The sequence below is a fragment of the Melanaphis sacchari genome, unplaced genomic scaffold (genome assembly GCF_002803265.2).
Source record: "Melanaphis sacchari strain LSU unplaced genomic scaffold, SCAv2.0 Contig8_pilon_pilon, whole genome shotgun sequence".
Classification (NCBI taxonomy): Eukaryota; Metazoa; Arthropoda; class Insecta; order Hemiptera; family Aphididae; genus Melanaphis; species Melanaphis sacchari.
Genome location: NW_020271635.1, coordinates 6,100,462 through 6,126,666, shown reverse-complemented (window position 1 = coordinate 6,126,666; position 26,205 = coordinate 6,100,462). Strand labels below are relative to the sequence as shown.

General features: G+C 26.5%; 2 protein-coding genes across 5 annotated transcripts; both read left to right on the top strand.

Moving 5' to 3' along the window:
• Positions 1-206: 206 nt before the first annotated feature.
• LOC112602746 (protein O-GlcNAcase) lies at positions 207-18,998 on the top strand. Of its 4 annotated transcripts, XM_025350988.1 has the most exons (15): positions 210-722; positions 3,073-3,124; positions 10,001-10,334; positions 10,399-10,561; positions 10,646-10,927; positions 11,955-12,451; positions 12,531-12,616; positions 12,684-12,864; positions 13,916-14,090; positions 14,153-14,206; positions 14,718-14,803; positions 16,004-16,203; positions 16,264-16,459; positions 18,543-18,711; positions 18,795-18,998. In XM_025350988.1, exons 1-15 carry the CDS (start codon positions 665-667, stop codon positions 18,929-18,931), a joined length of 2,670 nt encoding a protein of 889 aa, XP_025206773.1. In that variant the 5' UTR covers positions 210-664; the 3' UTR covers positions 18,932-18,998. The 4 variants fall into 4 exon arrangements, 3 of the variants coding, with proteins under 3 accessions (XP_025206774.1, XP_025206773.1, XP_025206775.1); XM_025350989.1 differs by lacking the exons at positions 16,004-16,203; positions 16,264-16,459; positions 18,543-18,711; positions 18,795-18,998 and adding an exon at positions 14,280-14,323 and having other exon boundaries at positions 207-722; positions 14,718-14,765; XR_003115125.1 differs by lacking the exons at positions 10,001-10,334; positions 10,399-10,561; positions 10,646-10,927; ... (8 more) ...; positions 18,543-18,711; positions 18,795-18,998 and adding an exon at positions 6,324-6,604 and having other exon boundaries at positions 692-722.
• Positions 18,999-19,967: 969 nt separating this feature from the next.
• Positions 19,968-25,956, top strand: LOC112602752 (gustatory receptor for sugar taste 43a-like). The gene is made up of 6 exons (XM_025350999.1): positions 19,968-20,547; positions 21,355-21,441; positions 22,534-22,783; positions 25,509-25,577; positions 25,659-25,748; positions 25,833-25,956. Exons 1-6 carry the CDS (start codon positions 20,339-20,341, stop codon positions 25,893-25,895), a joined length of 768 nt encoding a protein of 255 aa, XP_025206784.1. The 5' UTR covers positions 19,968-20,338; the 3' UTR covers positions 25,896-25,956.
• The last annotated feature ends 249 nt before the right edge of the window (positions 25,957-26,205 follow it).

The window sequence follows — 26,205 nt, the reverse complement described above, 5'->3', positions numbered from 1 at the left end:
CACTGATGGCATATTGGCGGGAATTTCATATTATTATTACTATTATTATCATATGCGATTTTACTGCTGTCGAATCCGTTGAGTTGGTAACAACGGTCAGGCGGCTTCAGCGTTGCCAATATGCCGGTGAAATGCGTGGGGACATGTTTCTATTTTCAATTTTCATTGTTTCATAGTTCCCTACCACCAACTACTCGGAGCGCGTCACAGTGACAGTGTTGTTATTATAGCAGTCGTATGCGGTTACCGACGACGTCCAACTGTTCGAGTGGTGTTTTTTATAACTACACTGTCTACCACGGTGTACCACTACTTCTACTACCGTCGATTGCCGCTGACCCTACAACAACTACTGTCTACTACCAATACTTTGGTATTGTGTAATCCTCGTGTGAGGCTTTTCGTTTGTTTGTGGAAACTGGAAGTGTTCGCGTGTAGTGCAAGGAAGAATACGTTAATAAATTAATTCGCACGCAAAACGCTGTGCGTTAAGGATCCTGGTGTTGCCATTGAGGAGATTTCTTTTGTCGCGCGGACTACGCGGAGGTGGACGACGATCAGGACGAAGAGGAGGACGACGCCAACGAAGTCCTAACGCCGCGGCAACTACAGCTCTACCGGCGGAGCATCTTTTCTCGACAATTTACTGTACACACTTGCCAAGATGGCTGACAATTGCTGCATTTCGCAGAATGACAATTTTATTTGTGGTGTTGTTGAAGGTATGTTTTTTATTCTTTTTTAACCATACTTTATACTTATCGGATGTCCTCGTTGCTATTATTTAACCCCATGTCCGTGCGTGCGAGATCGGGTCTTCGGGTGTCGCGCGATCATTGTTATATGGTATTTATAGGTATTACACTATTACGTCGTCGAATATTTGATTTTTACCTCTGTGTGTATGCGTGTTTGTGTGATTAGTGTTTACTGTGTGGGTGTGCCTTTATAGGATATTGAGACCGCAAACTCGTGTCATAGATATTTCTATATTGTATGATTTAGGCAGTTTGGCTATCTGAACTGTAAAAACGCGACAGTGACACCCTCTCTCACTTCTCTCTTCGAGATTTTGATCCCCCGGTTTGTAGTTTCTTCCTGTAGGCCTACGATATCGATTTCGGGGAGGGGGGGCATAAATCATAGTATCTAGTATTATGTAATTGATCATAAAAATGTTCATGTTATTATTTTGATCGGACGACGTTTAGCGTTTTCTGTTTTCTGTTTATTTTTTTTAACGTGTTTACGAGACCGCTAAAAAAAAAAAATCAATCAACTGATTAATGATTTCACAGTCTTTAATTCATGATTAAATTATAGTTTGTTTTCTTGTTGGTTTTCACATTAAATGTGTTTTTTTTCAAAACTAATTTTTTTTATGCATATTTAAATAACTATCTAACCTATAAAAATGGTAACCTAACACAACTGCACACAACTTCTATTTATTTATGCAACTGAATAAACAGTTGAAGTTCACACAAATCACAAATTTATGTGCTTAAATGTATTATCTATATTGTGCTTGGAGTGTTATGTAAAGCACTAGAAGTTTTTTACATTTTTATTGCACCTTTAATTGTTGACGATGATTGATCACTACTCACTTATTGATCATTTTTTAATTTTGATATAATGCTTTTTACATTAGTGATCTTTGTTTAACATGAAAATTACTTTGGTAATTATTTATATTTATTTTCACAACACATCATGTATTATTAACCATAAAAAAAATAAAAAAAAACTTAAATCATTATTAGTGATATTGTATCAAAACTACTAGGTGATATTTTTTTTTTGTATGCTGAAATTTATATAAAGTACATATAGGTCCAGAATTTGCTTGCTTACTTGGAAAGTTTAAATCACATCCTTGGATAATTTGTTATGTTAAACATTTTTGGACAGATCCACAAAACTGTAAAAACGATAAGCTTTAAATAGTTATTACATTAAAGTTTATTTTTGTGAAATTCTTCTTTGTGATTATTTAATATGTATAAATACTTAAGTTGACAGATACAAAATGTAGAAAAAATGATTGGCTATAAAGTAGCTATATTATAGGAAGTATTGGTTATTTTTTAATAGTAGTATTGTAGTATTTAAATAAGTACACATACAGGGTCTGGCAATAAAACTTCTATTTCAAAAATTAGTTAAAAGTAAAGAAAAAAATCTTTTTATTTTTGATAAATTGCATTCTCCTTTTTATGACTAACAAAATGTAGGAAGTTGTTTTGCTGAACCTTATTAAGGAGATGTGATTTTATTTAGCTAATAATTATGTTAGACATGTAGAATCATTGTGGAAAAATATTAAATTCAATTTAAGTTAAAGTATTTAGGTATACCAAGAACCATAAGCTATCATAATAATATATAAAACTAATAACTTGGTCCTTGTACTATAACTATTATGAATCATAATAGTTAATATTAATAAAACAAAGGATCATTAAATTTTGTAATGGCAATTTCCTATTTTAATTTTCAGTCAAAATCTGCTAAGTAAAATAATTTTACTTAAATCTGTTTTAAATTGGTAATTGATAAATTTTTTAGTTTTTTCTCGTTATGTATTTTTAAACATTATTCTGGCGTTAGTATCTGCTGTCACGTATTTTAATCAGTTGTTTTGTTTTTAGTGCCAAAACATAAGTTTTTTATAATATTTAATTATACAATATATAATTTTAAACATGATAAATTTCAAACCTACCAAAATTTATATACATATATTTTTAATGTCAATTATTAATCTATGTTTTTTCTGTTTATAACCTTGAATTGAGTGAGGGTTGTTTTCATATTTATTCTCTTAAATTATTGGTCAACATAAAAAAATAAAATATAGAAATTATGTTTTAACAATAAAAACATACTTATTTATCTTGTATTTGGTTAACTGAAGATGATATTTGATAATGCTTTATGAAACTTCTTTTTTAATTTTGAAAATTTATCAAGATTTAATTTTTGTAACTTCTATAATATATTAACATCAAGTATTTAAGTAGTATATTTAAAACAAATAAAATTTTAATTTAATAATATTTGTTTTAGGATTTTATGGAAGACCATGGACTACTGAACAACGTAAAGACTTGTTTCAAAAGTGAGTAGTTTTCCAAGCTGTTTTGTTATAATTCGCTTTGCAAGCTAATTGTGTTTACCTTTATCTTATCTAGTATAAGTAGGTCTACCATAACTCCTTTTTTCATTAGAAATATATACATTTATAAAATTAAGTGATAATTTAGAATAACATCTCTTCAAAACGCTTTTGAAAAACTATAAATTTTAATTTAAATCCTTATGGACAAACAAATCACTAAACTAGTGTCCTTTTAAACTGTTCCTTGGATTTATTGTGAATTTATTGAATTAGATATATATATATTTAAATAATTTCTATTTTTAAGAAGTAACATTTGTATATCATACAATTATTTGTTAGACTTTGATTTATAAGACAAAAAATGGCTGTTGTCAACATGAATAGTTTAATGAATGGGAAAGACTCGCGGTGGCTTCAACTAGAAGTATGTCGTGAATTTCAACGTAATAAATGTTCACGTAGTGATACAGAATGTAAATTTGCTCATCCAGCTGCTAATGTGGATGTCCAAAATGGCAAAGTAACTGCTTGTTATGATAGCATTAAAGGACGGTGTAATAGAACAAAACCGCCTTGCAAATATTTTCATCCTCCACAACATTTAAAAGATCAACTTTTAATTAATGGAAGAAATCATTTGGCTCTCAAAAATGCCTTAGTGCAGCAAATGGGTTTAGTGGCTAATCAACCAATGGTTCCAGGACAAGTTTCTGCTCCCATGGCAAATCCAGCTTACTTAGCTCAGCTACCCAGTACTCAGATTGGAAATGCATTCAACCCATATTTTAGTCATACCAATCCACTTGTGAATCCTTTGTCACAATTTTTTGCTCCCAACCCTAATAACTTGACAATGGCAATGCAACAAACAGTTGTACAACAAAATTTACAGCCACCAGAACGTTTAGATATGGACTTAAGTAAGATCTCTCCTTTTTACTACGAGAATTTGTCATTGCCTGGCTTAATGCCTTTTAAAAGACCTTCAGGTGATAAAGCAGGGTTACCAATGTTTCAACCAAGTGCAAGTGCAGCTGCAGCAGCTTACCAACAACTATTTCAATTTGTACCACAACAAGCTGACTATCCTCCTACATCATCTGCAGCAGCTTTATCTGTCATGCCAAAACCTCAATCTCAGACAGTAGCACAACAACAACAACAACAACAACAACAGCAGCAGCAAACTCAACAGTCTATAGCCCCTCAAAAATCTCAGACTCCAGAATTACCTGCAACTCAAACTCAGTTACAGTCGCAACAACTTGCTGCATTTCATCAATTACTTGCTATGTCTCCCCAACAACAATTACAACAGCAACAAATACAACAACAACAACTGCAACAACAACAATCATTACAACAGCAACACCAATCTTTACAACAGCAACATCAACAACAACAAGCTCAATTAGCTCAAGCTCAAAACCAAGCTCATTTAGTTCAATCACAGGCCCAAGTACAGAATCAATTACAGGATCCTAATCAACAAGCTCAATTGCAACAACATCAAGCATTTGCAGCAGTATTTAACCAATTGATTGCTATGCGACCACCACCTCCACCATTAGCGTTCCAAGCTCCGCAACTCGCACCTAATCCAAATTTGATGACATCTCCATCTATGAAACAATTTATTGCAGCACAAATACAACATCATATACATAATACTAATTTAAATGGTAATTTAAATCCAGCTGCTATTAATGGTAATATTAATACCAAGAGTGATGAAGAGGTTCAACAACCATTTAAGAAAATGAAAACAGCTTGACAATTTTGGACTTTTCATTCTTAATAATTAATTTAATAGAATCATTGAAATTTGCTTATTTAAGATCAGATCATTGTACCAAGATAAATGCCTTAATTTTTATGGAACTACATTTTTTTCCTCCCATTAAGCCTGTTAATCAGGTAAAACATTCTAGTTTTAGTTCATTAATCCTTATAATTTTTGAGTTATTTTAATATTAAGTTGTCTTACTTATGCCATCATTAGACTATTTGTGTTTTTAACATTTATTATTAAATTATTATACTTATTTTAATTCTATTGCGCTTGAACTTTAATCTACTCGCTTATAACCAGTTATTGCAATATTTAACCTACCTATATTATTGTTTAATCATTACTCTATTATTGTAATTTATAATTATATTTAAACTATTGTATCGTATAGTTCCTTGTATAAGTGCTTTCAAGCCACATTATTTTTTTAAATTAATAACTGCATTTTACTCCGTTAATAATTAGTTTAGTGATTTGAGTCCATTATTGTTTTTACGTGCATTTGCATTTAGCAAATTAAATGTTTGTGTAATTAAGTGATTATGTTAAAATAAATTTTGTAAACTGTAAATCAAATATTATTTTTGAATATGTAGAACATATATGTTCTAATTAATTTTTTACAAATGTTATAAACAATAGATATTAACATTCTATTTTTAATTAAAATTACTAAAAGTATGTTTTTATGTCTTTTATAATCTGTTATAGATTTTAAACTATAATACTGTGTAATTTAAGAATTTTTGAATTGTGATAAAATAGGTATTGCCTTAATCAATGTTATACTTAGATTTTAATCATCTACCTCTTTTTTTTTTTTTTTTTTTTTTTTTTCACTTAAATAATGTCATTCCAAATTCCAATCCTAATGTAATCTATATAGCAACAATAATGTTTCTAATATATTTTTCATACTTATTGTGCATGTGCAATAAATAAAACACTGCTCTGCCAATATAATGCCCACCAAGCTTCCTTTTTTTATGGAAACCTTGTGTTTTATATATATATATTATTAAATATATTTATTTATTTAAACATACTAACTAAACTGTATTATGAACACTGAAAATTTGGGATTGGAGTTAAGCTTGTGTGGAAATATATTAGTTTAAATAGTATTTACTGTTAAAAAAAGGCTATAAAGCTTTTACTAGCCATTATTTATCTTGGTTATTGGCTATTTTCAAATAAATAAAACATTTATCTAGGCCTACATGTATGTTGCAAATACTTATGGTAGAATTAAGGCTATTTTTCTATAGTAAAATGCTTAAAAAAACATTGTGAATAAAGTAGCTTGTACTTAATAAAGGTGGCATACCTAAGCTAGTCTTATTTTTATTTTTTTATCATCGTGTGTACCTACCCTTGCACTGGCTTCAACTATCTGTTTTTTAGCAAAACTCATACATGAACAAACATATAGCTTCTTTTATTGGTTGTCTCCATAACAAGGGTTGAAGTGTCAATGTTTTGCTACAAGCAGCCTACAACTACCATTATCATTTGCAATGCCTGTCATCTTCGTTTGTTTTAAGCGGACAACGACTTGTTTGGATTGCTAGGTAGCAATATCTTCACAAAAAAAAAAAAAAAAATGAGGTTGTTCATTACTACTACCCAGCACTTCAGCTATGTTTTGTAAATTGTTTTAAAAATATTAGGCTTTTGAGTTCAAATGACTTGTTTTTATTTGTTTAGTGGTAAGTTGAAATATCGAAATAGTTAATTACATCTATTTTGATTTCATTATTTAGGAAGTGTTAAAATGCAATCATTTATTTGTAGATAGCACTGTAAAAAAACTCAATAATTTTTTTATAAATTAACCTAAACTTATTAGGTACATTTTAAATTCTAATTTATTTCTGTTTGCTTTATCATTAGATCTAGAAATTGTTTTATTATATTTTGTTTGCTATTAAAATGTTGAAAGTTTATTTAATTGTTAAATAATACTTTTTTTTTATCAAATAATAAATAAAACCTAGAAATATTTAAATTAAATTTTAATTTTATTACTCTATTCATAATACTCATAAAGTACTTAAAGTGCATAAAATAACAAGTCAATTAAAATCATGAATAAAGCTTTACTTTTTTTTAAATAATCAATTATTTTAATATTAATTTATGATATTGAATCTTTAAGAACAATTGTATTTTATCATCCGTATTTTTAAAAAAAATAATGTTTTTTAATTGTGTGCATATCTGAGTTTTAAAATGATAAAGCAAAAATCATTAGTTTTTATGTAATGATAATTATTAAGTTATTATTTAAATACATAACTTTATGAATTTATAATATTAATAAATGTATTTTAAGTTGAATAAAGTACATCTAATTGCCCTTTACTCTTCAGTATCTTCACTCTGTTCACTAAATCGAAAACAATTCACATTTTGCTATTTAAGACCATTATGAGACGGTCACTGTGATTTTTATACCCATTAAAGGCCATAACGTGTAATTACCATTGCTTATATAGTAGTATAATCTGCTGCACGGCTGTGCATAACACTAAAATTGCAAACTCAAAATATATATAACATTTAAACAACTATTTCTGCACAATTCTTTTTGCATATTTATACTGTCAAGATTTTTTTTTAAATTGCCATGTTAAGTAATTTATGCCAAATCTTTAAAAAATTTAAATTTATAAACAACTATTAATCTAGATATCTACATATTTAATAGTACATCCTAGAAGTATACATATTTATTTTCATGGTCACCTATGTTTTGTATTTGATTATTTGTTTATTGTAATTAACCTTTGAGGACATGCACATTTAAATTTAATCGTTAGCAACCACTTAACCTGCTTGTTCTCAAATGTATTTTTTTAACTGAGTATGCATGTGTACAATAAATTAAATTCTTCTTAAAATATATTGAAATAAAAATTTTCATTAATTATGATGGTGACCAAGAAAATAGTTTACTGTATAATTCTACCTATAAAAAAAAATATATTTTATGATTTTTTAACCCTAGCTAATAATACAAATTTGTTAAATGTATTGTTATCCTATTATTTTGCATGATTACATAAGAATTAATAAAAGGTGAAATGGATACCTATATTAATTTTATATTATTTATATTATTATGAGACTTAAGAATCAATAATAAGTATAAATGAAAGAAATAACATAATTTATTAAAAGGTATTGTTTTGAAAAGTTATATTGATGGCTCTAGACATATTTGAATGGAGTTTTCATCACACTACAATCTAGTGATAAATAATATATATTGTGTTTTTTAAAACTAGGTCAATTGTTGTGGAAAAAAGTTGTTTTGAGTAATTTATTCAATAATATGTTTGATTACGTTTTTATTAATTTGTGTCATAATGTAATCTTTAAATAGTTATATTATATATTAAATCTGATTACGAAAAAATCAATTAAATTTTTAGTACATACTTTTGTATATTACTTGGCAAGTTTTTTTAAAATTTAATGCACTTTTCTATTAGATAACAACAAGACCGACTTTTTATACTGAAACTAAGTGATTGTTTAAACTAGATATTAAATAAATTTTACTTATTATTTAAACTGGTATTCTAAAGTAATATGGTTAATTTTAAAATAGTATGTTAATTAACCATTTGAGTAGAGTATGATTTCTAATTTTATTTAACATTATTAATATAGAACATTAAAATTGATAATTGTATTTTAAGTATGACTGAAAATTTAAATAAATTAAAAGTATTAAGTAATCAATTTAAAATTGATTAAATGTATATGTGAACGGATAAATATATACTTACATAAACAACAATTATTTAAACATTTTCATATACATGTGTGTGATTTGTGTATTGTAACAGCTTGGTTTAAACCAAGTTCTTAAAATGAACACTACTTTTTTGAACGCATGAAAACAATGTTAATTAGTACAGGTAGTTTTTATTACATTTGATACTAAGTATATTGAAACTACCTTTAATGAATTGTTGATCATCTGCTGCTCTCACTCTTCATTAGAGTATGTATACAAACAATATGTTTTTGCTGTATTTTTACATTGAAAAGTATAATCAGTGTAAGAACTAAAAAAAAAAAAAAAGACAGATTGTATGCAAAGAACGATTTACGAACTTACATTGTGTTTTGGTAATAGATTGTATTGTATTCAGTAACTAAATTGAAGTACAAAATAATTAATATCTTTCTATTTTAGCTAACAAACTTGGTGAAAACTTGTGCATACAATCTTAACTCAAATGGTTTATATTATTTTGTGTCTTATTAGCTAAGCATGTTATTCTGGAGTAAAGATGAAAAATATTCACCCAAGTAATATATATGGCTTTGGCCTGTTTGTGCTACAAAAAAATGTATATTATCAAACCCAGGCTGCTGTTTAAAAACTTGTGAATGGATTCAATTCTAACCTGTCACCTCTCACTCGCATATGCCTCTGTTTCACCCCAGTCTCCAATCCCTATGCACCAATTTCAGCCTGAAACCCTGCGATGTTTTCAATACTACGTATACATAATATATGCTATGGTGATTGTTGTTTACCGGTTACTATGCTGTTTTCTGGTCGCTAACGGTGGATTAAAAATAAATTAAAATTAAACATATAATGCCTCGCATTTACGAAACGCTATATCTGTGCATTTTTTTTTTTCGCCGTAATTTTGTGACAACTGCAATTAAAAAGTGTTTCATAGTGAAAAAAAATGTACAAGTGTCGCAGACGAACAGTCAACAGACAGCTATGTTATGATTTCATATCATTTTGATAGTAGACTCATGCTGTGCTTAGTTTATAATTTTGTTTTCTTTTTATATTTATATATTTTTTTACATTTAATCACCACCTCTAAATTAACAGTAGCAGAAAAATAATTGGTGCAGATACAAAAAAAAAATAAACAAATTTTGGGTTGTATTCATTTTATTTAATACGCTTATTTTATATTGCTGTGTTTATATGCTTATTCGTTCAAAATAATTCAATATATTCAAAGCTTAAATTTAAATTTTTTATTAATATTTTAACATTACTTTTACATTTTTTCTATATCAAAACTATCTTCTAGGTTAAAAAAATGGGGAGTAGGGTGTTATGTATATGCACCCAAAGATGATTACAAACACAGGGCATATTGGAGAGATTTGTATACAGTTGAAGAAGCCGAACAATTAGGTGGCTTAATTAGTGCTGCTAGAGACTGTGGTGTTACTCTCTATTATGCCTTGTCTCCAGGACTTGACATGACTTACAGTAGCCAAAAAGAAATAGCCACTCTCAAACGAAAATTGGATCAAGTTGCTCAATGTGGTTGTAAAGCTTTTGCTCTATTATTTGACGACATAGAACCTGATATGTCACCAGCTGACAAAGAAGTGTTTCAGTCATTTGCACATGCTCAGGTAATTTAACAATATTTTTAATTATTAAATCTTAATTTTTGATTTAAAAATATTAAATTTTCAGGTGTCAATTACCAATGAAATATTTCAGCATTTGGGCCAACCAAAATTTTTAGTGTGTCCAACTCAATATTGTTCAGCACGTGCTGTACCAAATGTTCAAAATTCTGATTATTTAAATACTTTGGGCTCTAAGTTGGCACCTCAAATTGACATAATGTGGACCGGTTAGCTTCTGTAAATTGAATCAAAAGTTCAAAGTTAGCAATTTTATGTAAATTCTTAGACTTATTTGTTTATATTTGTTTTAGGACAAAAAGTTATATCTCGTTCATTGACTACTGAATCTATTAGAGAAATCACTGAAGTATTGAGACGACCTCCTGTTATATGGGACAATCTGCATGCTAATGACTATGACCAAAAGCGTGTATTCTTGGGACCATATCAAGGACGTTCTCCAGATTTAATTTCACAACTAAGAGGAGTATTGACTAATCCAAACTGTGAATATGGTGCTAACTTTGTAGCTATTCATACATTAGCTCAATGGAGTAAATGCACTTCAGATCCTCCAACAATCACACATGACAGTTAGTACAGTTGTTCATACTAGTTCTTATTAGTTTTAGTAAATTATTTATAATATTTCATTTTATTTTAAAAGTCAAAAATAAATAATATTTATATTTATTATTTAGTATAAAGTGTAACCAAAGAATTGAGTATTACATAAATTTAATATTTATTGTAATAATTATCTTTGGTATAGTAATTTTTATGAGTTGTTAATTTATTATTCAGTCATATTATAATGATTGTGTATAACTATTCATTTACAGTATTTATTAATTTATAATAATATTCATTAAGTTTTAACATAAAACTTTTTTTTCCCTTTTGCATAAATCAGTTAATACATATTTTCTAGTTAGTAGGTATTTAGTTATTTAAATACTAAAAATAAATGGAAAAAAGATATGGATAAAATACAATATTTTATTTTTTTTTGCTACTAACTTAGAATTCTAATAATAATTCTAGAAATAATTCCAAATTTTATATATTTTATAATGCACTCAATGCTTATGGTTAATATAATGTATAAACTATTTAGAGGTATATTTTTTTTTTAACTTTTGAGACTTCTCAAGTTGCATAAAAGAATTAATTAAAAGGATTGCTACAATTTCATGGACAGTAGTAGACCTAGGGTTTTGTTTTGAGGGGGGGAGACAAACCTGAATTTTTCATGAATCGTAATTATAAGTTTTATGTTACAGTTATATTCTTACTTCTTACACATCTTATAGGCCAAGGAAAGGGGGCAGGCCCCTCTGCCCCCCTTAAATCCGCCATTGTTTATGGACCATTAAACTATTAGTTCACTATTGATTTATTAAATATTTTATGATATTTATACAACTTTACATTAATATGTTCCTTAAGTTCTGGAATAAATTGTAGAATAGTATAGTTTTTCAATAAATATTACTTAAATCATAATAAATATTACTTAAATCATATAACGACTTAATGCCTAGATTCAAAAAATGAATTTTTCTATATTACACCTGTTCACTGATGTATTGTAATATTTAACTTATTTTTATTTTTTAGATGAAAGTATGAAATTAGAGACTGAAAGTGATGAAGAAGGTATCATTGATCTTCCAGAGAATATTTACCACTCAAGAAGAGCATTACGTATAGCAATTAAAGAATGGATTCCAGAATTTCGCAGACAGAAACAAGCTCATGGTCCTATCATTAAACCACAACCTACCATATCGATCATGTCTCCTGTGGCTATTCCTCTTGCATCATTTAACACGTGCATGGCAACTTCAACAACTACTATTACAACGTCTACATCTACTGCACCATTGTCTTTGTCTACAACTAATAATGTTGAATCAATTTCATCACCCACTGTGAATGGTTGTCCTTCTAATGTCTTACAAACCGCAGTAGCTGTCACTATGAATCCACCATTAGTAATAATGAATTCTTTGGTGTCCGAAAGCAAAGTTATCAGTGAGCCTATGGATTGTAACATATCACCGGCACCATCTCCGCAGAGTTCAGATACAGCCATGAACACTGATAATGGATCAGTATGTATATTTTGTTTAAAAGTGCATGATTTTATTTTAATATAACCACATACTATAAGTACATTTTTAATTGTTTTAGAGTGTTTCAATGCAAGTAGAAACGCCTAGTCCTAGTGCAGATATGGTTGTTGATGTGATTCAAGATCAAAAACATTCATACGAAAGGTATGATTGTACTAGATTGTGAATTGTTAGATATTTCTAATTTATTTTATTATTTTATTGATATTAGGGATCTAACAGAAGAAGATTTGTTGCTAATGTGCGATTTGTTTTATTTACCATTTGAACATGGTCCTCAAAGTGTTCAATATTTGACAGAATTTAATTGGCTCAAAAGCAATGCTTATTTGGTTTCTAATGAAAATCTTCGAAAATCAAAGAAAAAAGACTCTACTGATTCTAAACCAGAAGTAAGTATTATTATTTGTTAAATACATTTTAAATTGAATAGTTTTTCAGTAAAAATTAAAAGGTATAGAAATAATAATATTATTAAAATAACTAATTACTTAAATTAGACTTCCATAAGTAGTGACTTATCGACTGGTTTTTGCAGAAATTTTTTTTTTTTGTATAGTTATAAGTTTGACTTTACAAATCATGAAAACCACAGTTAATTATACAAGTTGGAGCTCGTAGCCTTATAACTTGTCAAAGTGACAACTAGAGAAACTAATAGAATTGCTGATAGTTGACCCCATTTTTACACATATTAGATAAAATATTTACCAGTTTTCTTTTTAATTTCAATTTTAATTTATACAGATTTAGATCAAGTAAAGACAGTCGTACATATTTTTACCACTAAAAATAATACAAATATCTGATAACAGTAATAAAAGAAATCACTTGGTGTATTATATAAATAATTTTACTATTATATAATTATCCAATAAAATAAAATTTTGTTTAAATTGAATAACAAATATTATTAGATTAAGTTATTTTCAGTAAAATTTAATTTAATATTATTTATCATTTGGTTATTGTATTATACTTAATAAAAATGATTTGGAATTGAATTTTTATCTGGAATATGGGGCTACATATTAGTTTAAAAAAATACGGATGAGAAAAAATAAATCAAATGAAATACATAAATTAAATTTATGCATATTAAGTTATTATCTACATAGATAGCATATGTAAAATATGATGCTCCAACCTGTGTAGATAACTGTGGTATAAACTTAAATGTAATAGAAATAAATAATTTAAAAAATTATATTTATAGTATTCTTTATAATGATACAACAAAATATTATCCACTGTAATTTATTAAAATCCCTAAAGATAGTGGTGACTCCTTATGATTAGATATATTTTTGACTTAGAGAAGTTTTCATTAAATTATACTTTTATCTAATGATATTAGAATAATTCACATTAATTATATTGTATTTAAATTTATCATGTATACAAATTAATTATTTAATTACTTATGTTTTTCATTTTTCACAGATTGAAGAATGGTATGAAAGAGCAAAGAGAATGGATGAATTAACTGAACAAGTGAATAGGCTATTTCAAAGACTGACATTTAGTGCCAATAGAGAACTTGTTCATGATCTTTATCCTTATGTTTGGGATGTTAGGTGTGTTATATCATTACTAAACTTCTATGTTAAATGGCTATGTAAGTAATTAAAGTTTAGTTGTTTTTAATGTTTTGGTATATTTATGATTACTTAATTTTAGCTCATGGCCACTTTCCACAAACAATCACAAATTATACTCTTGGGTCTTATACATGTAAGTATATTATAATTAATTTAGCAGTAGTAAATCTTTTTTTCTTTACAGTAATTTGTTTTATCTTTAATAGAACTCAATATTGGTCAAATAAAACCAACAACTAGTATTTCCACTGTAAGTTGTAATAGTTAAACTTTTATATTATTGTTAATATTCTTAACCAGATTGCCTTTAAATGTTAAATTTTTAATTAAATGATTGCTTAGATATATTTTTTTTGTTCGCCTTTTTATTCTTCTCAGAAAATAAACTAGTTGTTGCTTGTTAAAGTTTTAGATAATTTTAACTGTTCAATAGTTGTTGGCTTGTATTGAACCAGATTGAGCTTTCTATATTATATTTGTCATATTTTTAGCAATCTTTTTTAATAGGATGATTAAATCATGATAATTATAATTTTAATGATTATATTTTATAAAATCAAATTTCTTTTTTACAAATTGTTTTTCATATTTCATATAAGTTCTTTTCATTAGTAGCAATAATTAAAAACATTTGTAAATTTTAGGGTTTTCAAAAGGATGGAAAGAAAGCTTTATGAGTGGTGATCAAGAACCCTGGGTTTTTAGAGGTGGTTTAGTTGCTGATTTACAAGTAAGTTAAGCATTAATTTACATTTTGGTATATAAATAAAGTAAATAATGTAGTACTTATTGGTTTTATTGCTCAGTATAAAATTTATCATTGCTACCAGGCAACCTATGTCAGTAGTCATAATTTTGTCTAAGATATAGGTATTTATGATTAATTTTATTTTGTATCGTTATGATATCCAATATGTCAGTTAGTTTAGTATGTGATATATTTCTAAAAAAAAAGGTAAATACTTCTGAAATGTTTAAAATTATATGTTAAGTCTTTTGTCAGAATATTGCTAAATATTCTATGTAATTGTAGTTTAAAGGGCATACCTATCTTACAAATGTTATTAGCTTATTTTAAAATATTATTGAAAATAGTTTATAAGAGTTATTTCTTGCAATATTTAATACTGGGATTCAATTTTTACAAAATAAGATCATTACTAAAACTATTAACACATGTGACATTTAAGAGTATGTTCAGACAACTATTTATTTTTTTTTAATGTTCAGTTTTTATCTATGTACTATTCATTATAGACAACATATTATTATTTATAGTATTGTATTGGAATATAAGTATATAAAAAAAATATAATACTATGGACAGTCACTTGGTAGTGGGGTAATAAAGTTTGCGTGGTATAGTAATGAGGCAATAAAAATTGATAAGTACCATTAATATTTAACACTTTATATTTAAATATTATAATATTTTTATAATTTAAAAATTATAATATAAAGATTGAGTTGTATCTAAAACAGTTTTTAAAATAAAGATAATCTAGAAAATATGTTTAATTTATTTTTAGTTGCTTTAAATTTTATTTATATTAAGTGGAAAAGTAGTTGAAATTAATATTATAGATGTAAAATTTAACTTTTGATTGCTCTTAAAATAATATTTAAAAATATATAATCAATTTATAAGTGAAAAAGATTTTCCTGATTTTTTAACTGACTTATGAGTTATAATAATTACGTATTTTTTATCTATAGTATCAATATTGTTAAAGGTGCTTTATTTGCTTGAGGTATATATTAATCATAAATCATAATTAAGTATACATGGGTTTGAATTACTATAATATTATATATGGTTTAATCAATTTATTATTAATTACATATATTAATAAAAAAATCTTTATTTATGTTTATTTTATAACATTTTTGCAATTTGTTTTTTGCTTAAATATGTGTATTATATTTTCAGCGGTTAATGCCCGTTGATGCAGGTTCTGATTTATTCATATATAAGCCTCCTGATGTACCCACAAATAAAATGTACAATGTACGACCATATACTTTTGAAGATGAGTCAGCTGTATATAACATTTGTCGATGTACTTGTTATACAAGTGTTGATGATCATACTATAAATAAATCTGATCTACCTGACTTAATACCGGACAGGTAATGTTTTATTTAATGATATAAAATTAATTTATTTTTAAAATACATTTTTTTTTCCAGACTTGTTGGTTCGTATTTGACACTTAGTCCAGAACTTTGTTTTGTCGTTGAAGATAATGGAACTGTTATAGGTTATGCATTAGCTGCCTTAAATGCAAAAGAATTTTATCAAAAATTACAAGTTTCATGGTTACCTGAAATGTGTACTAAATACCCATTAGATAATTCCAATGAAGAAATACAGTCTGCTTCGCAGGTGAGTTATCATAAAACATATGAATTCTATACATTAAGTCTTTACCTAAAGTGATAGAATCAAATTGTAGATTAATATAGGTATTCATGCATTTTGTTATTAGTTCTGTATTTTAAATACTTTTTTAATGTTCTATATTGTAATTTTTAAATACAATTAATGTTCAAAATAGAAAATCTACTTTGATGTACTTCATAAATAAAAAGGTGGGCAAGTGAGTAAAGCTATTGTACATTAGGTGTTGAGTAGTGACTATGGGTGTTTATTATATTATTTATTCAATTATAATCATTTTATACGAAGTATGATTTTAAGCAGGGATGGTTTGTTGCCTTATATCATTAAGTATATTTTGTGATAAACTTTTTTTTTTTGTGGCTGTTAAAGTCATTTATTTATTTGAGTTTTGGTATTAATGTAGAATCACAATATTATCATATAACAAAATTTACAATTTAAATATTTGTTACTATTTTTTTTTTTTAAATATAGGGTGTTTCATTAAGAATGCTGGATTTAATTTCGTTATTACTTTATTAATATTAAATATTAAGAACAAAAAAATTATATAAGCATGAAGTATACACACTCTGATTTATGTATGGAATATAATATCTAGCATATATCCACCTCTGTTTCGCTGGCAAGCTTCAGTTCTGGCCACAAAATTGCCTATCACACGCTGACACATATCCTGGTTTAGTTCACCAATAACACGACGAATTTCATCCTTAAGTTCTTCAATGGTTTGCGGTTTATTTTCATAGACGTGATCTTAAACGTAACCCCAAAGAAAGAAGTTCAGTGGGGTTAAGTCACATGACCTGGGAGGCTATTACGGAACGCCAAATCCGGTGTTCTTAATAAAATACCCAACGCCGGATTTAAATTGCCCAGTAATTTTTAGGTCATGTGACTTAAGAACTTGAGGATGAAATTCGTCGTGTTATTGGTGAACTAAACCAGGATATGTGTCAGTGTGTGATAGGCAATTTTGTGGCCAGAACTGAAGCTTGCCAGCAAAGCAGAGGTGGACATATGCTAGATATTATATTCCATACATAAATCGGAGTGTGTATACTTCATGCTCATATAATTTTTTTGTTCTTAATATTTAATATTAATGAAGTAATAACGAAATTAAATTCGGCGTTCTTAATGAAACACCCTATACAACTAAATTTTAAAAAATGTTAAAGAAGAAATAATTATTTTACAGACGAATTTCAAATTTATTAAAATTTGAACTAAAAGTTTATAAAAACGAATTTGTCTTTCCAGTAAAATGTTTTTATTCATAGGATTTTAACTTAAAAATGTTGTATTAGGTTTTTAAATCTTAGAAATAAAAACAAATTTTTTTATGAATTTCTAATTATAAAATAATTTGTTGATTTTTATAATTTTGTCAAAATTCCAACTTAAAACGTTTATAAAAAAATATTGTGACTAGATTTTTGATTTAGTTGAGAAATAAACAACTAATTAGAAGTTTTATTTTTAAATTTTCATACATTACTACACAGCAAATAATTTTTAATCAATATCTAGTGAAAAAAAAAAAAAACAAAAAAAAATGGAAAATGGAAAATTTCTCATGCTTATCAATTGTTCAAAAATATTTAAAATATTCAGAAAATTTTATTGGAAGTAGAAATTCATAATATATACATTTTGTGAAAATTTCAACTATCTATTTTTTTTCTACCATTTTAACTATTTCAATAGGTAACTGACATTAACACTATTGTAAAATCAGTATTTTCATCGGTCTTCTTAAAATCTAAAAATAAAAGGCTTTTATACATTTTTATATTAATAAACTAACTTTTGAAATAGCTAATGAATACTTACTAATACATTTTATTTTTATTTAAAATTACAACTTAAACTTCTTATCACTATTGTTAAGTTAATATTATGTATATTTAGAGTAGTATTTATGTCTTTATTACAATAATTATTTACTATTTAAAATTTTTTTTCATATAATATATAACTGGTTAAATTTTATAGTTGTTGTTATTATATGTGAAACTTTTAAATTCTATTATTATATGTTTATATTTTATATTGTGTTTAGGAAATTATAAATTGGTTTCATTCATTTGATGTAAATAAAGAATTGCCAGATTCTAATGCTTTGTCTCAACATCAATCAGTTATGACTTATGCAACATTGCCTGTGAATAACGATGCATCAGTATCCAAACGATTAATTATTTGTCTTCTAGCAGCATTAAGGGCTAATGGTATTAATTTTACAATTTATGATAGTTTATTTATTTATAAAATTTATATATTTGGTTTATTTTATTTGTAAATTCTTTTATAGGTTCATTTGGCGTCCATGTACCCTTAAGAACAAAAGATCAACAAACATTGGAATTTTACACAAAAATGGGATTTATGGAAATTTTGCAAGGATCTAATCTAAACCCCGGATATACATATTTAGGACGTGTTTTTTGAAAATTCTTCCATGTTGCCTACTAATAAATATTTAATATATGAATAAAAATGCATATGTGGTGATAACATTATAGTAATAACTTTAATTTATTGATATTGAATACATTATTATATTTGTTATTACTTTTTTTGGTTTATACTTATACATAAAATAGTCCAGTTTAGGTTGCCCAAGTTTTTAAAGAAAATTTAATTTTCATATGCTTTAATATTTTTTTTATTATTTCATATTGATTTGTAAGTGTTAACATAGCATAATTGATCATTTTATAAATTGTCTCATTTTTTCATTATTTAATATTTTAGTCATTTTAAGATCTATTACATTTTGTATGTTGTTTTGTATGAAAATAAAATAAAAAAAAATTTTTTTTTTGTATGTGTCAACAATTTAAAAGAATTTTATCTATTTTTCCTCGACATTTTAAGGATTTAATATTGTTTTGTTGTTTATATATAGTTAAGAAATTCATGTTTAGATATGATATTTTATTCATTTCAAGAATATATTTTTTATCTATACTATTTTCAATTGATTCCTACTTTGCTTCTTATTCTTTACTTATTAGTTATTTTCTTGTCATCTTTAATTTTTGCTGATGTCATTAATTTTGATTTGGTCATTAAAATCAACCTTATTATGATAAGTACTTACTATTTGTCACTTGACCAATTCAAAATAATGACATATATTTATTTTTTATATAAAAGAATAATAGTCCATGCTTATTAAATAGAATAAAAAATCTTGATAAAAATTCATCATTTATTATATCCATGTTTTAGTTGAAATTCTTGTCTCATATGTCTACTAGTATAATGTTGTAAGGCTTATATTTAAAAAGAAAAATACTGGCTATAAGTATGACATCTCCTAGTGTTTATCAATCACTCCGTCAAATTAATATTATATCTCGAATATTTGGTGTCATGCCATTGAAAATGGCACCAGGAGACCAGATAAGTGGTCCTATTTGTTTAATTTCTTCATATGATTACATATATTCAGTCATTTTACTTATTATAACCATTGTACATGGGATATTGGCTCCGTTCTATGTGTTGCGTGCGATTATGCCATATTTCCATCAACAATCACTGTTTTCAGTGGAATCAGATGTACAAAACCCTGCCACTGGTATTGAATCGGAGCTTGAAGAAGATGAAATCAGCGAAATGGCTACTGTCATGAAAATTCTTAATCCAATTATGATATCCTTGTCCAGTATTTGTAGCAGATTAGTTGCACTCACTTTTCTCCATCGCAGGTTAAGTGAATTTATTACTGTTTTACACAACACTGATAGACTGATGGATGTTACCATAAAATCAAATATTTCCACTGCAAGCAAAACCTTCATACAAACCCTTGACAAGTATCTGTTATGATATTTTGTCGTGTTTGGCATGCCAGTGAATATTTATTATTTATATACTGTGTCGGCTACAAATAGCAAGGCCGGTAACTTATGGTGTGTCATACTTGCTTTCAATAATCTGGCTTGTTTTAGCACAGACTTGCAGTTCATCCGTTGTGCATGCATGTTGCACTATCGTTTTAGAGTAATTAACAACGAGCTTGAAACATTTGCATCTATATGGCATTTCAAACGCGGGTTAGTAAATCACATTAATAGTTATATCTGATTTTTAAACTTTAATATTTCTATTAAGTTAATAGATAAGGATTATTTTTAGTATGAAATATGTATTTATTAATTGTATTATGTACAAAAAATAATAATAATAATAATAATAATAATAAACATTTGAAGTTAACCGTGAATTATTTAAATTTTAAACTAAATACCTTGGTGAATATCTATATTATCACCTCTTGATTAATTTTAAATTAGAAGATAATTTTATATTTATCACAATTACCGGAAAAAGTAAAGTTAATTAACTATATCTGCACATCATAAAGGTATAGTATGTACTCTCGGGCGCAGACTGACTAACCTTATCCCTTGCCCTAAAATATATTTGCCCCTATAGATAGAAATGTGCCTTAATGTATTTACTATACAACTGTAGAACTTTAGGAAATATAGGTATTATTTTTTCTATAATATTATACAATTTTGATTGAATGTTTGTCGTTACTTGGTACCTACCTACCTATTTACGTTTTAAACATGTTTTCAATATTTTTATAACAAAAATAAACTATTTACATATTTAAAATTTGTCAAAAAACATTTTGTTATTTGTTCTTTAAATCATTTAGCATCCTGTGCCGTTTTTTTACCAGTCCGCACCCCTGGGTTATTTACTCTATTCACAATTCACTAGGTACCTATCGAACGTATAGTTGAATTATCATGTACCTATAATAGGTACATGATAATATAATGTTATATTATTATATATATTATTTTTTTACCATAATAGTAACAGTTAAGAATAAAAAATTTTTTCAGAGCTTTGGTTGAAAGAAAAACTTGCAAATCGTTTTTATGTGAACTGTCATACGGCCACAACATATGTGATTCTATTGAAATGTATAGGTAAGTTGGAAGTATATTAAGGCATTATGTCTGATAAATGCATTACATTTATTTGTAATATTTGTTAAATACTTACCTGATTAAATTACGAGTATAATTATAGGTACTTTATTAAAATATTTTATAAATATCTGATATTGTGTATTTACCTACCTAACATTTCAACTATGATATTTTCTATTAGATATATAGCTAAACCTATTTTCTCTGTTTAACTAGCATCTTAAACTTTGAAGTATCTGAAAATATTTTATAGTATTTATAGAATAGTATCCCAAAAATGTTGAATATTATTATCTTTTTCAATTTCAACTTCCTTTTTACAACTAAACTATAAGCAATTTTTCGAATCTCTTTTGAGACATTTAGTTTGAAGTCTGGTTTTTACCAATTATAAACCTGAGGTATTAACTACTTTTAAAACTGATGTCAATTTTTAGTTATTTTTCAAAATTAGTTAAATTAGATACACATTCATTGTAGTATGAGTTTTTAAATATTATACAAACAATTTTTTTAATATCTACGTACTTACTAATACAATTAAAGCAATGTACGAAACAAAAGTAAGAATCTTAGTGGAACTGAGAAGAAAAAAAAAGAAGAAAGTCATATGTATAATTTTAAAATTCAAAAATGATTTAAGTACGAGTATGTGTAAATTCAAGTCGTGGAAAATGGAACCATAAGTTGTTACGTCATTTAGTTATTACAACTTACTATCATTTAAAATATCGTGTAAATTATTAATTATTATAAATATCCATAGAAAAAGTCAAAAATTTGTTGTATAAAGATCTATATAACGATAAAAGAGTTCATACCTTATACAATGAATAATTTATCTATTTATATACACATGGGCATAGGGATGATGCAGCAGAGGAGGCATTTTCCCCTTCGCTTCAAACTAAATTCTATTTCTTATACCAAACATATAAGTTTTACTATAAAATCGAAAAAGAAAAAAAAAGGTTATAAACTCTCCCCCCCCTCCGATTAAAATCCTAGAAACAAACATCTAAACACCTATATTCGTATTTCTTATAGGAATTTAGATTGATTGATACTTATAATATTTGTTTTTCTTAGATATTGTTATGGACAATTTTGCAATTTGGTGGACCAATTAAATTCTACGTATCAATTGCATCTTTTGGGATGCCTTTCAGCGTGTTTTTTAAAAATATTGTTCAATCTGTATTTTTCTATGTTTGGATACGTCATTGGTACTAATGGTCAAAAAGAACATGATGAACTAATACGAGCTATCTTTTGGAATGTATATTATGGAATCAGATTCTTGACTTTAATTTATGTAGCCGATGCTACAAGCAAACAAGTAAGTCCGATTAGTCAATAAGATTTGAAAAATAATTGTAGTTATTCTATAAGGGTGCGAAAACAATTTACTAAGTACTAAAGTGCTCAGATATTGGTGGAAAAAATTTAAAGATTTTTAAGTTCAAACAAATTTTAATCTTTTACATTATAAGATTGAAAAATTAATATACTCATTCTTCAAGTTTTTTTACTGAGCATATTTTTTTTTAAATCAATAAGTATTCATATCAAAAAAAAATTCAAAAGTTTCAAATGCCTATAAACAGTTAAAATTTAGCCTAAAGATTTTGAAAATATTAACAATAGAAAATCATAATTTTGTTAATAATAGAACTTTCAAGTTTCTGTGATGATTTATATTTTTCAAAATAAAACAAAATATTTAAAGTTATTTTATAGGAAATGCGTTACGTGAAATATCCAATGTTGTCAACATTTTAACTCATAAAAAATAATTGTTCAATAATATTCAAATTTTTATAATTTTTGTAAAGAAAATTTATGAACAACATTTTATATTATTACTTTCTGAAACAACTTACGAGGAACCTATTATCAAGTTTTCAAGATATTTTTTACTCACAAACCAAATCTCATAATCAATTGAAAAAAGTAAAATATTTTAAATAGGTAACCTACACATGTATATTGTATATTATTCGATTTTATAATGTCCATTTATCTTTAGTAAATGGTATATATAAACATTTAAAATTTCTACAATTTTTTATTCTTGAATTATCAAAATATATAAATCTGATTTTTTGAAAACCATTTTTGCTTTTAAGTAAAAATTCATGTTTTCCCTACTTTTTTCTAACTATTGAGAACTTAGAAGTACTTACTAGTAATTATAAATTTTAACCTCTCAAAAGTTTCAGCTAGAACCAATTTTATATTAAAAACCATTTCCAAAGTATTTTGAAGATTGAAAAACTATTTTTACAATAAAACGTACACATATCATTGCGAAATCAATACATTTTATTTGCTTTGATTATTTATCATTATAATTTATAATTTAAAATGTGATCATTCTCCAATGTCTATGATTTATTTTTTTTAGATTTTTAATATTATTTATTAAATATATTTTTAATTATTGTTATATATATTGACCATATAGCATATGAAATAAATTGTACTTTAATAGTACCTTGATCATATATATTATTTATGCCTAATAGACTGTAGGTAACTGTCATAATAAAATGTAATCATTAAAATAGAACCTTAAAATCGATCAGTAGGTACACACTATAATTTTGTGTTAGACATAAGTAGGTACTTATAAAGAAATGTATAAAAGTTAGTAAAAATATAGGTAGATAGTGCAGTTAAACGAGTTTGTTTATTTTAATGAGTAGACAAAATAAGTAGCACACACAATGGTTATTAGAATTGTTATTTATTTTCATTCTAAAAACATTTTGTTTATAAAAATGTATTTATAGGTAAATAACTTTAAATATAACAGTCGCTATTGTGTCGAGAATTAAGTATCTAGGTATGTTGTATGAACTTTATATGAAGTTAGAAGTAATAGTAATGTATAATAGCTATTAGCTATAGATGGATGAGGCGTGACTATGGTTGCGGTTTTTTAATGTGCGCAACATAAAATATATATTTCCGATAAATGTCAAATTATTTTTTCCATCGTAATAATAACGTTTAATTTAATCAGTGCACCGTTAGTCATCATGCAGTACCTACATAGTAGGCGACTGGTCTTGTGTGTTGTCGACATCGTTGATGGTATTGTAGTCCAGGGTATAGTGGCCGTCGCTTCTTTTATATTTAGAGAGGTTGTATTGTACAACGCACAATTTAACATGTATCAAAAAATAGGGAGACGATGATGGAAAGTTTTGATATCTAGTCGCTAATGACCGCCGCTGTTTGAAGCCAGTACAAATTTTATTTTCCCGCGAGCATATTACTATGTCTGACTTTCATACTGCCAACGAATTTTATTAAACTATAACCTGTACTACAAACACCCCGATGGATCCTTGTTGGCTACACATTTCTTTTTTTTTACTTACAAAATTTCAATATGTATATGATCGAAAACGACTTCGTCAGTTAGTGTATTTTAGTCTATGTGACGTTCCGAGATATTAACGACGATATAAATCAGTTGAAAATGAAATAGGTACCTACATTGACCGGAGCAGATTTTTGTTCTCCGAGAAAGCTGCACATGACCTGTAGCCAAATGTGTCGTCATCGTGTGACATTGTTTACGATCCAGGGGATGAAGCATATCCATTTACTAACACACTAGAGATTTTAAAAATCAAATATTGGTAAACCCGCGAAGATGTTATCGAAATGAACTTTTTTTTCGGAAATCACTTGAACTGTCGATATTCAATTTGAGTGTTCTTGTTTTGTTGGATTTATATATTGACGTGTTCTATTCCTTTACTTATAATTTGAATGCAAAATAATTAAAGAAAAATCGGGGTTTTAGAACATAAAATTATATAAAACTTGATTGTTATTACAAGGAAATAAAACCCAATATTTTATTACATTATACACATTATAGCTATGATAAAAAAATAATTTCGAATCAATATAGTATTATTATACTAGTATATTACACCAATACCTATTATCCTATTAACTCTATAGGTTATCTTATTAGAAAATTACTACCTACTTTAATATATATTTAAACCATATAATTTATGAATTAATTATTTCTTTTTTAGGCGGTTTATGCAAAAACATTAATAAGTGATGTAAACAATAGGTATTTAGATACTAGTACACAAGAAGAGGTGAGCGTATATAATGAAATAATAGCATTTTATTTTTACTCATTATTGATTTTTATTAATGACTTCTGATTAACTTACTAGCTTCAATTATTCTACACTCAAATATCTAGTCGTTGCATCCAGTTCACTGCTTGTGATTTTTTCACTTTGAATACCCGTCTAATCACGTCAGTAAGTATACTTTTAAGTTTTGATTTATATTATAAATAATTAATGTGTTGTAAAATTATTTGTTTTTTTTTTATATATATATAGGCTATTGCTGCTGGTGCAACATATCTAGTCATACTAGTGCAATTTCATTCTGGCAAAAATTGAATTTTTTAGCATTTTACCTAATTAATTAAGAGTTAAATCTAAACACGTTTGATTTATGTAGAAGAACATAATGTAATTAATAAATTAAACATTATAAACTATAGATTATAAATTATAATTAATAGACAATATATATTTATAAACACAATACAGGAAAGATATTATTTTATTAGAATCAACTTCAAAGTATTTGATTCTTTAATCACCTATTTGATCACAGATAAAAAATGATCAACTGTTTGGTGATAATTGATATAGGTATAAAGTAATAGGTAATAGAGGATTTTTGCATACGCAAGTAATAGGTAAT